This window comes from Phyllopteryx taeniolatus, chromosome 19 (genome assembly GCF_024500385.1).
Source record: "Phyllopteryx taeniolatus isolate TA_2022b chromosome 19, UOR_Ptae_1.2, whole genome shotgun sequence".
NCBI lineage: Eukaryota > Metazoa > Chordata > Actinopteri > Syngnathiformes > Syngnathidae > Phyllopteryx > Phyllopteryx taeniolatus.
The window spans coordinates 18,292,223-18,309,220 of NC_084520.1; the positions used below are offsets into that span (position 1 = coordinate 18,292,223).

A 16,998-nucleotide genomic window follows, 5' to 3' on the forward strand; every position below is an offset into this window, starting at 1 on the left:
TCTGTTATGTTTTTGAATTTTGTGTCTGCAATGTTTTTATTGTGGGCAGTTTTTTGGTTTGTTTTTTTTAAAATCATGCCTTTGTTGTGTTTCTATTATGTTAATAATGAATCATTGAATGAATTCATTCATCACTCGACTCATTATATCGTCGTATCTGGATCGATCTGTCTTCAGCGAGTAAGTCTTCCGGATGAAAATGGACTGATTGAAATCCTTTTCCAAAAAGTAATTAATCAATGGTATCGACACGAGGAAATAGTGTCTTTTAGCACTTTTAATCACACTTGTCACACTCGAAGCCTCAAAGTTGCTGTAGAATCCGCCGGAACCAAAACGCAAGCATCAGTTGGCGAAATCTTTCCAGCGGGTTTTCCTCACGACAGGTTGGCGAACGCCGCTGGAATCTTTGCCTCAAAAGTTACTGAATCATTTCAGATCGTCCTTGAATCGAATCGACAACCACGAACCGTGAAACAAATCAAAGAGCTTTTCAAACGCCTACTTTCGATTGCGTGTGAGACGCGCATTTCTTTTTTTGTATTTTTAACGAGTCTTTATAACGCTATCGTGCCCAGTGGGCTCGTCGTCTGGGTCGGCGAAACCGCGACAAGCGAAACGTCCGTACGATGTCATGTTTATTTATTAAGAAGTCGACAATACGTCAGCTCACGTCACTCTGGTTCATTTCCTGTAACGCTCAAGTGCGACGCCGGTGCGCTGCCGACCGGTTCTTGAGACCATTTTTCAGCTATCTGCACTTTGACTATTCTTTTTGGGATAAGATTAAAAACGGGACATTACTTTTCATTGAAAGTGCAGAAAATGCACAAACACGAATTGATTATGATTCCTTTTCTGGTTTAGATCGTAACAATTTGTCAGAAAATGGGCAAAAATGTTTCTCATTGTTTTCCGAGAAATGTCTTATTTCGAAAACCAAAACGTTAATCAATCATTCTGTTGAGATGCTGACATTGCGAGGATTTGGATCATTTCAAGTGAAATTTCAGTTTGGAGTTCTGGGGCACCGGCGGAAAAACGAGGTGGACAATTACGGATGACGACGCAACAGATCGGAAGAAGTCAAATATTTTACAGCGTTGAAAAATTCTTCATCTCATCTGAAAAACACGTACAAGGTGTATATTTCTTTTTTCCATTGTTACCTTGAGCAAATGTATCTTTTTTTTTTTTTTTGCTCGTCGGTTGACGTAGACGCAATTTACCGCCGGCTTAGTTCAGGGCCAGCGTCTTGCGTCTTGCGTCATGCTCCTTGCGCGCGTGTTCATTTGGGATTTGCGGTCCCGTTCAACAAAGCGCGTCGTTCCCCCCCCCCGCTTCACTCGAGTGTATCTGAAGCTCGCTCGTAAATCCATATTTTGAACAAACCCCCAAAAATTGACCCAGCGATGGCTCGTAACTCGAAAAACTCGTAAGTTGTGGCGCTGTTAAGTCAAGGTAGCGTCGTACTCCACGAACGGGTTACATCAGTTAGTTAGTTAGTGCAGACTTTTGGCTCCGTGTCTTTGTTCGGTCAGGGCGCCGCCGGGCGCCCTCCCGCCGGGTCAACGGGCGCCGGGTCCGTGGACGCCCCCCGCTGGAGGGCGGCGAGCAGCGCTTTCTCCAGCTTGAGCTCCAGAGCGTCCAGGCGGCGGTCCACGTGCTCCTTCAGACGGCGCTCCATCTCCTCCAGGCGGCGCTCCATCCACGCGTCCGCAGCCCTGCAAACAACAAACGGCCGTAAGGAACAAAGCCCGACCGATATTAGCCCGTTTCAAATTGTAATATTTTGCACATTAACACATTACAACGTAAGACTAAGATAATGACATTCAAGCAACCCAAAAAAAGGCAGAATCGGTTTCAAAAAACAAATGAATTAATTCAATGAAAACAAAAAAACTTTGATTTGTTCACTAATTTTGAAATCAGAAGACAAGGATAGTAGTTTTTTCAACTATTGTTGACGTTAAGGTAAAAAGGGTTTTGGTAACAAAAAAAAAGCTTCAAATATCAACGTAATTATTACCCAAGACAATTTGAAATTTTAGTATAGATTTTCCCAAGAATCATGGAAGTTGATGCACATCATTGGCTTTCGCAGTCCACATAAAATGGTTTGGCGGGCCAGATCTGGCCCCCGGGCCTCGAGTTTGACACCGGTGTGGTCAGCGTTAAGAGTGGTCTCTTACAAGAGAAGCTATTTGATCAATTTCACCTTTTTTTTAAATGAATCGGCCGATTGATCGGTTATCTGAATGAATTCCGCTAACAATCGCAATCGGCATCGGTCCCCGAAAATCGGGCTCGGGCCCGCTAAGGACCGCGTTCAATTGCCACCCAACATCCAGAAAACTCGTTTAACCGCTCACAAAAGATTCGTTTCAGCTCAAAGCGGTCGACGTTTCTTTTGATTGAGTCTTTGTTGTTTTGAATGGTCTCTTTGTGCTTTTTATCTTGACCACCGTTGAGGTTTCGTTTCCAGCGTGGGAGAACGAGATCTTCGCGGTGCTAAGCGAACACTCGCGGGATGCCGCTGACGTTCGAAGAAGTGCTCGGTCGGGCCACTCGCCGACTCGGGAGAATATTCTCGGACGTTCTCTGGTTTGTTTGGCCGCGTTTGAGCGCCCAACTAAAAATAAAACCTCAGCGGGCGGGAAGCCGAGCTGACCGACAGCCTCCACGTTCAAAAACACTTTGTCGCTCGGTGACCGCCGCAAAACCTTTTTGAAGAGCCCGCGACAGATCGGATTCCACACGCGTGACACTTGAACACGTACCGCAACAAAACGGCAACAAAGCGCCCGACCGAGAGCAAGAAGAAGAAGAAGGAGAAGAAGGCGTTGACGTGAAAGTGAAGCCGAAGCAGATGTCGGAGTTGACGTTCCTCCAAACGCACACAAAAGTCCAAACAGATGTGCGACACATCAGCTCACCGCAGGAAAGACAAACGCACGCGTTCGCCCACTGACAGACTACATAAAAGCGCGCACACAAAATGAAATAAAGCAGCCATAAGATGGCGCCAAAGCAATACTTACGTCTGAATTAAGCCCCTCAACTCACTTCAATGTAGATCTTTGGCAGCGAGATGCCACAGGATGGCGGCAAAGCACTACTTTTAGCGCTGTGGCCGAGACCAACAGCAAACTGGTCGCCGGTCAATCGTCGGCTACTTCGAGACAAACAAAGACTGGTCGCCAGCAGGCGACACAAACGAGGTCACCGCAGAAATGACAAACAAACAAACAAATCGGCAAACGAGCGCCAAGACTCCCGCTGGCATCCGACTTTTGGAGCAGGGCGGCGTCCGCTCGCGTCTATCAAAGACGGCTTTTGTGGCGCAGCGAGCACAACGCCGCTTCTGTCCGCTTGCCGCCCGCTACTGTCGCCGTGGCAACCTTTTGTTCGGGGGCGCCCCCCGGCTGGCGTCCTCCCTGACGTTGAGTAAGGGGGCGTGCGCCCTGGAATGGTCGCCAGTCAATTTTAGGACCGCATCTAACGATTATTTTAATAATTGATTCATTTGTCGATTGGTTTTTAGATTAATTGATGAAAACGGGACATGATTTCCAATGGACAGCACAGAAAATGCGCAGACAAAAAGTGATTGTGATCCACTTCCTGTTTGACATAAATTGATTCTGATTTGACGATTGGACGCTTCGGTCCGGAACATCCGTCAGAAAATTGCCAAAAATGTTGACGGTTGTTTTAAAAGTAAAAGCAGATGTTTGCAAATGTCTTATTTTGAAAAAAGGAGACTATTGAACATTTGAGAGGTTGAGTATTTGGACAATTTGAAGTTCAGCGAAGTCTCGAAACGATGATGAAAATTGTTATCGATTGTCCAACTTACTGCGTGCGGTCCCGGTCCTGTTCCCGGTCCAGTCGGAGCCGCGTCACCTGACCGCACACCTCGCGCAGCATCTCGGGGGGGGCGGCGCCCGGGCGCCCCCCGCCGCCCTTCAGGACGTGGCGCATCATCTCTGCCAGCCGGCGCCCGTCCGGCGCGGGCGCGTCGGGGGCCGAGTCCGCTGCAGCCTGACGACGTCGATAAAAAGGCATCGTTCCAATTTGTTTGAAACAGCTGTGGACTAAATGAATGCGGCAAATACAATTGTTGACTTTTCATCATCCCCAAAAAATCAATCGTTTGCGATTCAAATGTATAAATTGCAGCGAAACTAGCGGCCGGTCGGTCTTACCTTCTGCTGGAGGCGCACCTCGTCCATGAGGTTCTGAGCGCCGGGCGACAGGCCGGCGCCCATCTCGTCCACCAGACTCCGGACCCGCTGAAGGTCGACGGCGCCGCCGTCTCGGGCCGGGCCGGGCCGCGGCGGGCGGAGCCCCACGACCGCGCCGCACAGCAACACGCTGCTTCGACCCGACAGAGACAGCAGCTGAGGGCCGCGAGGTTTTGACCCGTTAACAACCAATCCGCCGAACGATGATCATGGCGGAAACAGGAAGAAAAGTCACGTGCGTGATCAAATCCACGGCTCAAATGTCTTTTTCCCCCCCAATGGACATATTGCAGAAAATATGAAATATCACCACGATGATGATCTCCATCATCCATCTGCGTGTGGCACGCGCCCAAGTACACTTCAGTTGCATTGAACTGCTAACTTCAATACATTTGCATTTCATCTTGAATAAGTTCAAACTTTTATTTAGGCACAATTTTGATTGGCCTTTGTGAGCGACACATTTGCATTGAATCATTGTTTTGCTGTCAAATTACATTTTTCCTGTTAACTTTAGTAAATGGTTTTCATGTAATCTGACTTTATTTTTGTTGAATTTACGGTTGTACTCTCTTCGTAATTTCTTGTAGTATTCCTTTTTCGGTCTCAGACAATATCATTTTCCCCCTCAATGTATAATGACAAACAAGTTGACGTTTATTCTTGCGTGTGTGTGTAAAATGACAACTTTCCCGTGACCGTCAATGCACAAGCGGCATTGACAATGGATGGATGGATATTCCAATTTTCGGAATGCAACCTCCGTCCCGCCTTTGTTCAATCTTGCGCTGATTTTGTCATGATGGTGGTACTTGGAGAGCCGTGGGTGTAAACCGTTGGGGAACCTGTGGCGTATGCGACATCAGCACACCTTTATCACAAAATGTGTTACACTGTAAATGTTGAATCATTCCTTTCAAAACCAAACGATTGCTTGGTGGTTTTTTGGTTTGCTTTGTGTTGCGAGGCAAAATCTGAGCCGACTTGGTGCTGTGCCGTGAGCCCCCCCCCCCCGATGCAAACATAGCGAGCGGGCTTCACCTTCACGTCACATGACGACGGCGCGCCGTCCAGGCTCAGCTGCTTCCTGTAGAAAGGTCCTCTGCCCACAAAAGGAACCAAATGAAGAGGACTTTGGAATGCTTTCATGATACAGTGAACATTCATGGCACATACAGGCAACCCTTCACACCTATGGACAATTCTGAGCGGGAGTCAGCAAATGTTTGAAAAGTGAGACCTCCTTCTTGAGTTCTGATTAATGTGAAGACTGACCGCTTTGATACCAAAAAAAAGTGACTTATGAATAATTGGGAAGGGCAATAATCCGTATCGGGCCTTCGTCCACTGAGGACTCACTCGCTCGCTATTTAAGGCAAAAGCACGTCCTCCTCACCAGCAGGTGGCGCTGCACTAGTCAGTCTGCTTTCACGGAGGACGACAGAAATGGGAGAAGATTTACCGTTGACAGGCTGAAATGTGAAAATTTGGACACTTTTTTTAAGGTTAACAATGGCTAAAAATGATTAAACAATGATCAAAATAGTCGCCGATTCATTTCATAATCCTTTTTATATGAACTCTCTATTGCAGAGTAACTCTGTTGCTTTTTTCCCCCTGAAATAAAAGCAAGGCCTTTGTTCCAAATGATCTGTCATTGTGTACATTGAAATGTTATGAATGACAACTATTAGTGGTATCGGTGAGAACTCAAGAGTGAGAGCTCGTACTCGTATGGCTCAGAAAAAGCGTGCGCTCGAAAGGCCCTGACCAACAATCAATGTTACTCATCTCTGCGAAGACGACACTGATGACGTTAATGATTATCGATCAATCGATCGATGACCAAAGTAGGAAAGCAATATGCCACACTTGATTTCTGTAAGCCTCTGGTAGTACGGCGTTCCTAGGAAATCCCAAAGCGGCATCGCTGCCGGTTCTCGGCACTGTCGAAAAAGGAGCGCTGGATAATAACTGACCTGTCGCCATGGCGGACGTGGTCCTGCTCGTCCCCCCGGACCGTGGCGCAGTATTCGCCCGTGGGCAGGTACACCTCCATGGTGCGAGCCTCGCTGACGAGCGTCAGGCGGCTGATGGCGGCGGGACCGCAGCTCAGCGTCAGGACGCACGGCTCCGCGGCGGCGCCGCCGCCGTCCGCCCGCTCCAACAGGACGCCGCCGTCCCTGAGAGTCGAGGGCGGCGAGCGCCGGGTTACGGCCGAGCGACGCACGAACACAGACAATATAACCGTTCTCGCGGGCATAAATTCTTTATCCTCCGCGTAGAACCACTAATATTAAGCGTGTCGAGGTTACCGTATCTGGACGTCTGTCTTATACTGCCCTCAGGTGGCCAAAGTGTACACACCAGGAGCGGCACAACACACATTGAAAATGATGTCGTGACTGTATGTTTCTAAAGACCACAGTATTGTAGAGTGCGCTTTTTTTGTTTTTTTCCCCTGAAGTGGCATCTCGCTTCGGTTGGTTCTGACCGCTGTTCTCTTTTCCTAAGCGGCTCAGCAGCAGGCGGCGTCTTACCCGAGTCTCTGCCTCAGCTTGTGTTCCTCATCGCCGTCGCCATCGTCGCCATCGTCGAACGCCTGCACCACGTCTGCCAGGCGGCGGCCTTCGGGCCGGCACTGCCACGCCGCTCCGATCTTCACGGCGACAGACGCCACTTGGGTGGGGGGAGATGGACAAAAGCATCACTTGTCGTTTCCCTTTCAAAAAGAATAGCACACTCATCAATGAGTATTTCAACACAATAGACAAAACGATTGAGTCGTCGCTCGTCAGTGTGAGGGCGTACGGACGCAAGACTTGATTTGTCAACTGAATGTTCATAGTTTTGTTTTGTTTTTATTTTTCTAGCAGCTGTCTAATGTCGGCGACTCTGCATTTTAACTAACCACGTAGAGCATTCGGTGAGTCCTCCCGATGAGAAGTAATGTACAATATAACATTTACTGGTCATCAATCAATGATGGTCAGTCCAACAATGGATTGCACTAAAGCACATCGTCTAGATAACGCTACGCCGAGAACATTGAAATCCAGATGACTGAGTTTGTTGTGTTAGTGATGAGGTTTGCAAAGATGAAGCAGTATAATCATACGTGACATGTCTCCCGCGTCAAACTGTTCATTTAATGACGCCGATTTCCCCTCTTCATCTTCGCATGTCTTCTGGCGAATTTTGACTCCACCGCAATTGTTTAACTGTTACAAGAAAGAAATCTGCGGGTTTTCCAAGTGAATTCTCCTCATGCTGATTTCAAGAAAACAAAAGAAAAACACGTCTCCATCCACTTCCGGGGTGTCGCGATGACGCCATAAAACAGCGACTCGAGAGGGGCCTGCTCGTTGTTTTTGTGTGTTTTTTTCACCGTTGAAGAAGCGCCGCTGCGTCACCGCAAAGAATAGAAAGCGAAAGTTGACCGATGGCTGCATTGCGTTCACCCCAGCAGCCTTCTTCCGCTCCGGTAAATGCGCCGTTCGACTTGATTTGGCTTTGCGCTGTTCTAATGCGACGCGTTTGCTGCGCCAGCGCCGGCTCGGGATGGACTTCAGCGGGTGCTACGAGGACTCCGTGTCCGTCGTGGCCGCCGCGGCTCGCGGCGGCTACAGGAGGCAACTGAGGCGGCTCATCCGCCAGGGCCGCAGGATCCACCGCGCGGACAACCGGGGCTGGAGGGCCCTCCACGAGGCGGCCGCCGCCGGCAGGGTGGGCTGCCTCAAGGAGATCCTGTCTGCGGCCGCCATGTCGGGTAAGCACGACCGCAACCTTCTCTTGTGTTACAGAGAGACGACAGGTGGCAGGTTCTAAGAGTCACGTACACATGTAGTGTTCCGCGCCAAATAATGTGAAGAAGCATTCGTTCAAAACGCACACAAGTCTGGAATCTGCCTCATCCTGAGGAGAACAACCGGGGACGCTCAGAAGGACTTTGTTCGAGCACAACATACCGATGCACTTCAGAGACAAAAGCTGGTCCACGCGAGAGGCAGACTGGGCAAGGCGCTGTACCGAGGAGTGCTAACGGAGAGACCAGACGACCTCTACACAAACGCGCGGCGCAACATAGGAGGGCATAGCTGTACACACGCGACACTGAAGCAAAAAGTGCAAAGTCGGGCTGAATGACAAACAAACGCGCGCCGGTCGTATTCCCCGTCTGCAGCCGGCTCGTCGGCGACCTTCCAGGCGTACGTCAACTCGAGCACCCACGAGGGCGAGTCGGCCTGCTACCTGGCGGCCGGACGCGGCCACCTGAACGCCGTCCGCCTCCTCCTCCGAGCCAGCGCCAACATCGACCAGCTCACCAACGACCGCTCCAGTCCGCTCTACGCAGGTAAAACCCACGGCGTGTGTTGTTGCGTTTGAGCCGCTAAGTAACCACGGCGCCCCGGCAGCGGTTAGCGACGGCCACAAGGACGTGGTGCAGCTCCTGCTGGCCAAGGGCGCCGAGGTCAACAGGTCGCACACGGCTTCCTGCTGGACCTGCCTTCATCAAGCTGTCTATCAGGTGATTGCCTAACGCGCACACACATTAGGGATAGACTGGCAGATGATAAAAAGAAGACTTTTAAATGAAGTGTCGGAGTTTGTATTCTTCAAAGTTTTGACGGCATCCCTTTTACCGCAAATAAATGTCAGCTTCAAATATCGGTTTTTGACTAATAATTGGCATCGGCCCATATTGGTCTGTGTCTAATTAGAATGAAATGATTTCCTTTAACCAGGGCGAGGCAACCTTTTGTGCTCAAGGGCCACATTAGATTTTTTAAATCGGACACATGGGCCACCTCATTCGCAGATCAGATCAAAAAATGAAAAGGGAAAAAAAAGTTGCCATTTTTCCTTCTCCCTGAATTCCAAACTTGCAGGATCACGTGGACATCGTGCGCATCCTGGTGAGGACGGCCGACCTGGAGCCGCGCGACGACTACAAGATCACGCCGCTCTTCCTGGCGGCGCAGTACGGACGGCGGGAATGTCTGGAGGTCCTGGTGGACGCCGGTAAGATGTTAGACGCTGGGAATCGCTCCCTCGCCACTTAAAAGTCAGCGGGGCGCTTTGTAGAGCCTTTGGAATGTGTAGTGAGCGCAGGTTCTCTATCCCAGGGGTGTCCAAACTTGAACTCCTGATCACATGACCTCTCCACGTGCCACTCAGTGCAACTCTCAAATCCGACAACATTAAAGCAAGTGCAGCAGGATAACCTTTGTTTTCATGATGAATCCCTTCCAAAAAGTCTGACGTCTAAAACTGAATCGTATGAAATCCAAAGCAATATTTCCCATAGGAAACAATGTACAGCCAATTAATCTGTTCCAGACACCCAAGAATATTAACAAAAAAAAGGACCATTTTTCGAGAATACCTATAGTTTTACATGCTGAAAAACAGTGAAATATCAATGAATAATGAAGTGGATGAAGTAACATTTAACATCACTTTACCTTATTGAAGACTCTTGATGGCGTAATATCGAGGAGGGGAGAGAGGGGATCCATTTTCTGAGTTTGTTGAATTATACCGTGTTTCACGCCTTCGTTATCAAATGGCCGACACGGAACTTTCCGTCGTATCGTGTAAAAAGGGTTCAACGGACGGCAAGGCCTATTCCACAATGCAACTCAAGACAATAACAAGCTTCCCGCTTTGCTCGGCAAGTTGGGGCGGCAACGGCAGAACGCATCATGTCGGTATTTCGGCCTAATAAAAGCGCGGCAGTTTGACCGCACTTTTTTGGGCCCCATGCTGACTTATTTAGCAGTTGCGCTCAAACTATTCTGTGCCCATTTATTGAGTGAGACTGCTAAAAAAATAAGTCACCGTGGTGTGCTGAAACTGTGTTAATATACTACGTGCTTTTATTTTCAAGGCTTAACATTTGACAGATGTTTCCGAGCAGACCGGGTGGCTCGTTGTTGAGAAAAGCTTGCATTGTGGAACGAACGCGCCTTGCTGTCTTTTTTTTTTTTAAACCCAATTTACAAAATGAACGCGCATTGATTCAAGGAATTGAAAGGGTTTTTTTTTGCTTCTGCATGAAAACTGAGGGGATGTATCAAAAGTGGGGAAATATTCAGATGAAAAAAGTCATCAAAGTCAAATGTGCAAAAAGTAGGGCATATGAAAAACCAAGGTTCCACTGTAAATGGGAAATTCCTCAGCGCATTACACACATTAGTTATATAACAGTCATGTATGTAGAAGGATATGTTATTTGTAAACACAATCATGAGCCCCTCGTTTGCTTGTTGGAGGCCATCAAAATCTGAGCGTTTGTAAGATGTTTGTTTCTGCATTTGTTGCCGTGCAGGCGCCAACGTGAACACGCAGGCCTCCGACCTGGCCTCGCCGCTCCTCCTGGCGTCCCAGGAGGGTCACCTGGCTTGCGTGGACTTCCTGTTGGAGCACGGCGCCGACGCCAACCTGGCGTGCAGCGGCGACTGGCCACAGCTTCCCATCCACGCCGCCGCACAGTTCGGCCATCTCGGGTAGCCGCCCACTGTAACTTGCGGTCTGCAAAATAATGAGCTCTAAATGACGTGGTATCGTTTTCAAAAGTACACGCGTACGGGGATCGGCTCACCAATAAAACAAACGCGTGGATGGTGAACATCTGCCACAGCAACAGTGAAGACCAAGCCAGGTTCTACTGCTGAGTACTAAAGAACAGAAAAAGCTAGAAGCAATTATTTATTGTATTATTTCAATACCGGTACATTGAAAAGTTTCATGTATGCAATTCAATGTCAATCTGGGATACTTTCGAGAGGTGGAGGTATTTTATTTGCCACACACTCTACACAAGCACTTGTAAGCTATTCAAAAGGCAGGTGTGCTCTACCTGAGCGACACGAACGTCAACCCTTGCGTACGTGCCAAAGACGGGCGATTTGCGTTAGGTGACGTCTCGGCATTGTACTACTGGTTGGAGAAAACCAAGCTAAATCTTGCGCCTTATTTGCATTTCTTTCCTGCCGGGTGTCCATACGAGTGCTTGTATTAGCTCTAGCACGGGCTGTGATTGTCATTTGTGAATTTATTTCATAAAAGTCTGACTGCGGCTGGTGTGTTCAAACAGTGGCAATCCGGTTATGTTCTTTGTATCCTCACAGCCACCAAATTGTTTGAGTTGAGATTACTCGGTACGGTTCATTTTTCTGCAAAGAAAATAAAAGCCAATTTGACCTTCTGCGAGTCGTTACTGCCACATTAAAATCAAATAGCCGCTAAAGCTGACTGTGCTAGAGATGTGCGGGTGAGTAACTGCACTACGCTGACCCATTACCAAAAATCCACGGTGCACTGAATCCGCAATAATTGAAGCGCGATATATATTGAGGGTTTACGACGTTGCGTCATTTGCACTCGTCGCCTTTGTCCGCAGCGTCCTCCGGAGGCTGGTCGCCGTCACGGATCGCGCGTGCGACCGCGGCGAGGACGCGGTGAGCCCGCTCTACCTGGCCGTGCACGGCTGCCAAGTGGCGAGCGTGGAGCTGCTTTTGGACGAAGGCTTCAGTCCCGACGGCCAGGACTGCACCGCTTTGGTCTGCCAGCACTCGCCGCTCTCCCTCGCCTTGGAACGCGGGTACAGGTAGGTAGACCTGCGCCAGGAATCAAGGAATCGGATTTAAAACAAAAAAAAACATTTTTTAAATTGACAGTGCAGAAAATGCACAAATATACATGGATTGTGATTCATATCAGAAAAGAGAACAAAATGTTCATACGGCAATTGTTTTCCAAAGTTAAATGTTTGCGAATGTCTTGTTTTGGTGAAACACAAAGATCATCCGTCTGCTCTATTATTATAATAAATGTATTCATATTTACTGTTGAGAGGCTGAAGTCATTGATTATCAATTAATTTGGTAATTGATAGTGTTTGATGAATCGACGCACCTTTTTAGTTCCTAATGTTAATTCAATGAATTGTCCAGTTCGGCTTCAAACAATTACGTCGTTAAATGTCGTCCTGCTTGTTAGCGTAGCATACGCAGGAAATCGGCTATCCCGTTTTCCGGCTTTGCTCGCGTGCCGTTCCGCATAAATAGCCCACCAGAAACCTTTGGGGGGGTTGAGGCCCTCATTTCAATATGAAACTCGCCAACTCAACATAGTTCCTCGGTACCAAGATGCTGCAATGTGGCGGCAAAGCACTACTTTTGGCCAAATGAATTCACGTCAACATAGTTCCTGAGTCCCAAGATGGTGGCAAATTAGCACTTTCACCGGTTTGTCCGGAGCACAGAAACAGCCCGGCCCTCGCCACAGGTTTAGCGGAGGAGCGCGGGCTTCTTTTGAAGTGTGCTGACAAAGCTCGACTCTTGGAACTCTTGCCTCGGCGGAGGTGTGACTGACGCGCGGCGTGTGCTTCCTGGCAGCGAGGCGGCGGGGATGCTGCTGACGGCGGGAGCCGCTGTGCTCGAAATGGAGTGGGAACCCGTGTTCGCCCGGGACGACGCAGACATGCTGAAGCTGCTCCTGGACCACAGGTGAACACGTTCAAAGTCACACCCCTTCCTCAAACGCAGAGTATTTTCTCGTCTTTCTTTTGTCTATTACGATTGGCTCGTCGACCGTCGCTGTTTACAGCTGTGGGTTGCACTCTACTGTTTTGTTTTGTTACTGTTTACTGTGTGTGATAGCAAGAGGGGATCTTCCCGTTTCACTGGAAGTGAAGCGAACTCCTCTTTGGCGTCCGACGCGTCTGTGTAACGGAAGCGTTCTGCCGCACTCGCAGGTGGCTGTACCCCCCGCGGCTCTCGGGCGACGAGGCGGGCCGCCGGAGCAAGACGGCGTTGAAGATGGAGGAGTTCGACGACATGTTGTCGGTGGCGCTGGACCACCTGAAGTTCGCCGCCAGCTGGCTTCCGCTTCTCCTCAAGGCGGGACTTGAACCCGAGTCGCTGCTGGACTGCAGCGTGTGCGTGCCGCTCCCTCGTCGCACGTTCGGTTTCCTGCCGCTCGTAGAAAATGGCCGGTCGTTATCTTTAACTCGTCACGTTCCAGTTTGTTTGGGTTGCACAAATGCGCAGTTCGTAAACGGGCCTCAAACATGTTCTACGACCCCAATTCCAAAGAAGTTGGGACGTTGTGTTAAACAGAAATAAAAACAGAATACAATGATTTGGAAATCATGTTCAACCTATATTGAATTGAATACACGACAAAGAGAAGATATTTCATGTTCAAACTGATCAACTTGATTGTTTTGAGCAAATCATCGTGAACTTGGAATTTGATGGCTGCAACACGTTCCAAAAAAGCTGCGACGGGCAGGTGGCAAAAAAGAGGGAGAAAGTTGAGGGATGCTCATCAAACACCTGCTTGGAACGTCCCACAGGTGAACGGCCAATTGGGAACAGGTGCGTGCCGTGATTGGCTAGAAAAGTGGACAATGTTCCTCAACGTACAATTGCAAGGAATTTAGGGATTTCCTCATCTGCGGTCCATATCATCATCAAAAGGTTCCGAGAATCTGAAGAAATGGCTGCATGTACGCGACAAGGCCCAAAACCAACATGGAATGCCCGTGACCTTCGATCCCTCAGGCGGCACTGCAGCAAAAACCGACAAAAAACAACAATACGTTTACGACCAATGAAATAGTTTTTACTAGCTGTCCGCGACCCACCCAAAATGGGGTCGCCAGTTGAGGATCACTGCTGCAATGTGAATTCAGAGATTTGATTTGATTTATTTTTTATAGACATTTGAAGATAATTGCTGAAAACATGCAAAGACTAAGAACTCTGGGGTAGGGAATTTTGGAGCAATAGTATTAAGCTGTTTTTCATCAGTTTTCCTGTTTTGGGCGGGGGCGGGGGCGGGGGGTCAAGGTACAAGGTTGGCATCAGTGACTGTCCAGTGCAATTGCAAGTTAGTTGTTACTAGGCCATTGAAATTTGGCAGGGTTGTTCACAACACTTTTTGCTGTGCATTGTCAAATTCACCCCAAAAAATATTTTCACAATACAGGGAATTGAACTTGTAATTTTCCTCCATGATCAGCGGTGTATCTCCACAATACTTTTGATTTGTCCATTTGTAAGTCACGCCCCATAATGTCGACTAAACGTGGACAGTGCCCCATCCTCTTATCTGTTTTAATTGAGCAGGAATCTTCCGATCGCCTCAACCGCAAACATACTCTACTGTCTAGTCGGTCATGAGTCAGTTTGAAGCGAGTGTGACAAGTTTTGTAAAAATATAGCGGAATGAAGCTACGATTGCGTACGTTGTCCATCATCTTGTTTCTACTTCCAGACTGGAGGCAGGCCGACGGCGAGCTCGTTAACTTTCTCCTCCAGTTCGACAACTGGTCGACGATGGCACCCTATCTGAGAGCCATTCTGTGCCAAAGACGGGCAGAGGAGACGTGGCGACCGCTCCCACAATTTGGTAGCGACACTTAATCTGCTCATGTTTTGTTTTAATGTTCAGATGATGATTTTCCACTTTCTGAGGGTGTTAGCTTTTTTTGAAGACTCAAAATTGTCTGTAGGTGTGAGTGTGAACTTAATTTGTCTATATGTGCTCTGACACTGGCTGGCTACCAATGACCCCCCCGATACCCGCGACACACGCTTTTGGGAGGCCGTATAAATTTGTATTGTTTAGTTTTACTGCTCCCACATGCTTTAAAATGAATTAAAACACAGCTTTAAAACATTTGAAGACAAATAAATATTGCAAGCACAAAATCTCTGGTAGCTTGGCCTTCCTTGGGCATGGTGGTTTCTTTCAAGAAACTACTTTTAAACTCAAAATAACCTGCATACGGGATCTTCTGCCTTGTAGAGGAAGAGAATTAAATTGTTCTGCGGGTCACTATGTTGCTGGCATCGATAGTGAAATTGGAAAGTCGCGCAGCGAAATGGTTTAGAATGACTGGTATTCAAAAAATGGAAGAATGGCTAACGAGCAGACGTCAACATTTCCCATCTGGTCTCCTCCACGTAGACTCGGTGCCCGACCTTTCGCACCTCTGCCGGCTGCGCGTCCGGACGGTGATCGGACCGGATGTGGTGATGAGGAAGGGCGTGGTCCAGAGGCTCCCCGTTCCCCCGCGCCTCCGTGACTTCCTGCAGTTCAACGACATTGAAATGCCAGATGTTTGAAAAGTGCGTGTTCCATCAGCATTTCTCTGCAACGCCCACATTGAGAGAGTTGAGCAGCAATGGGATTTTTTTCCTTTGATTATACAAACTCTGACCACATAGATGTGCGATGAGGTTTAAACAGCGTTAATATAAAACACATTCACGTTTTGTTACAAATGTTATATTTCGCACCTTTATAAATAAAAACTGTTCATGTGATTGGTGCAAGCAAGCGACTGTCAATAATGCAAAGTGTGAATGACATTTAGATAAGCCCATAAGTGGGGCACACTGAGGTTTAAACAGCCTTTATATTTACACACGGTATATGAGAAAGAATTTGCCTCTTTTTTAAAAAATAATTGTTTTTTGAAAAGCATTTTATTAACATGTACAAGCAATGTACATGACGAACATCAAGTCCAAATCCCTTTTTAATGTACTTTCTTTCTGAAAATGTACAAATATGCATGAAGAACAAGTCTATTTTTAACACTCTTCATTTAAATGTACATTCTAGATACAGGAGGAGCAAATTACTTTTTTTTTTTTTTTTTTTTTTTAAACATACAAGAAAAATTGAACAACATACATGAACATCAAGTCGTCCATTTTATCTGCAAATGTTACAGATACTCTTCAATAAGTGTGCAAATGGAGCAGATGCGACTCTGGCACGAGTGGCCAGTATTGGTCAAGAACAGATATGCGAATAGTGCAGCGTGGCGAGACTACCGCAGTGAGTGCACCACTAATGCATAATTGGCCCCACAGAAATGTGACAACAAACTCAAGACAAAATCATTTGCAGCATGTTGCAATGGAATTGTAGGTTAGCTGTTTAAGAAGTTGATGGCAAGAGGGAAGAAGCTGTCGGAATGTCCGCTAGTTCTCGTTTGCATCGATCGGTAGCGCCTACCTGAGGGAAGGAGCCGGAAGAGCCGGCGACCGGGATGCGGAGGGTCCGAGAGGATTTGCCACGCTCTTGTCTTATTTCTGGCAGCGTGCAAGTCCTCGAGGGTGGGTAGTGGGGTACCGACAATCCTTTCAGCAGTTGCAGTCGGGAGTTTGTCCTTCTTTGTAGCAGCACCAAACCAGACTGTGATGGAAGAACACAGGACCGATTCGATGACCGCTGTGTAGAACTGCCTCAACAGCTCCCGTGGCAGGCCGTGCTTCCTCAGAAGCCGCAGGAAGTACATCCTCTGCTCGGCCTTTTTGAGGACGGAGTTGATGTTGATCGCCCACTTCGGGTCCTGAGAGACTGTAATTCCCAGGAACTTGAAGGTCTCGACGGTTGACACAAGGCGGCTGGACAGCGTGAGGGGCAGCTGTGGCGAAGGATGCCTCCTGAAGTCCACGATCATCTCTACAGTCTTGAGCGTGTTCAGCTCCAGGTTGCGTCGGCCGCACCGCTTCCTGTCGATACGCAGACTCGTCACCGTCCTTGATGAGGCCGATGACTGTGGTGTCATCTGCAAACTTCAGGGGTTTGACAGCCAGGTGCGTTGAGGCGCAGTCGTTGGTGTAGAGAGAGAAGAGCAGCAGAGAGAGGACACAGCCTTGGGGCGTCCCGGTGCTGATGCTGCGTGTGGATGAGGTGGCCTCCCCCAGCCTTACCG

The 16,998-nt window shown here is 48.3% G+C and overlaps 2 protein-coding genes across 6 annotated transcripts; one reads left to right on the forward strand and one right to left on the reverse strand.

Moving 5' to 3' along the window:
- Positions 1 to 259: 259 nt before the first annotated feature.
- c19h10orf88 (chromosome 19 C10orf88 homolog) lies at positions 260 to 7,571 on the reverse strand. Of its 5 annotated transcripts, none has more exons than XM_061755406.1 (8): positions 7,372 to 7,566; positions 6,794 to 6,932; positions 6,233 to 6,436; positions 5,295 to 5,355; positions 4,212 to 4,406; positions 3,863 to 4,047; positions 3,070 to 3,196; positions 260 to 1,724 (listed from the first exon to the last, which is right to left on the reverse strand). In XM_061755406.1, the coding sequence occupies exons 1-8, from the start codon at positions 7,376 to 7,378 to the stop codon at positions 1,569 to 1,571; spliced, it is 1,074 nt and encodes a 357-aa protein (XP_061611390.1). In that variant the 5' UTR covers positions 7,379 to 7,566; the 3' UTR covers positions 260 to 1,568. The 5 variants fall into 5 exon arrangements, with proteins under 5 accessions (XP_061611390.1, XP_061611395.1, XP_061611391.1 ...); XM_061755410.1 differs by having other exon boundaries at positions 1,584 to 1,724; positions 3,045 to 3,196; positions 7,372 to 7,568; XM_061755411.1 differs by lacking the exon at positions 6,233 to 6,436 and having other exon boundaries at positions 7,372 to 7,571.
- asb3 (ankyrin repeat and SOCS box containing 3) lies at positions 7,559 to 15,595 on the forward strand. The gene is made up of 11 exons (XM_061755421.1): positions 7,559 to 7,737; positions 7,803 to 8,022; positions 8,437 to 8,607; positions 8,669 to 8,781; positions 9,143 to 9,275; positions 10,585 to 10,762; positions 11,659 to 11,865; positions 12,656 to 12,766; positions 13,015 to 13,203; positions 14,548 to 14,675; positions 15,237 to 15,595. Exons 1-11 carry the CDS (start codon positions 7,696 to 7,698, stop codon positions 15,392 to 15,394), a joined length of 1,650 nt encoding a protein of 549 aa, XP_061611405.1. The 5' UTR covers positions 7,559 to 7,695; the 3' UTR covers positions 15,395 to 15,595.
- The last annotated feature ends 1,403 nt before the right edge of the window (positions 15,596 to 16,998 follow it).

Bases quoted from the DNA above. Each gene is read 5' to 3' on its own strand.
- c19h10orf88 (XM_061755406.1), bottom strand. The intron at 4,048-4,211 runs GTAAGACCGACC...CGACGTCGTCAG, and splicing joins AGGTGCGCCTCCAGCAGAAG to GCTGCAGCGGACTCGGCCCC. The intron at 1,725-3,069 runs GTGAGTTGAGGG...TGTTGTTTGCAG, and splicing joins TGCCAAAGATCTACATTGAA to GGCTGCGGACGCGTGGATGG.
- asb3 (XM_061755421.1), top strand. From the start codon at position 7,696: ATGGCTGCATTGCGTTCACCCCAGCAGCCTTCTTCCGCTCCG. The intron at 9,276-10,584 runs GTAAGATGTTAG...GTTGCCGTGCAG, and splicing joins GGAGGTCCTGGTGGACGCCG to GCGCCAACGTGAACACGCAG. The intron at 10,763-11,658 runs GTAGCCGCCCAC...CTTTGTCCGCAG, and splicing joins GCACAGTTCGGCCATCTCGG to CGTCCTCCGGAGGCTGGTCG.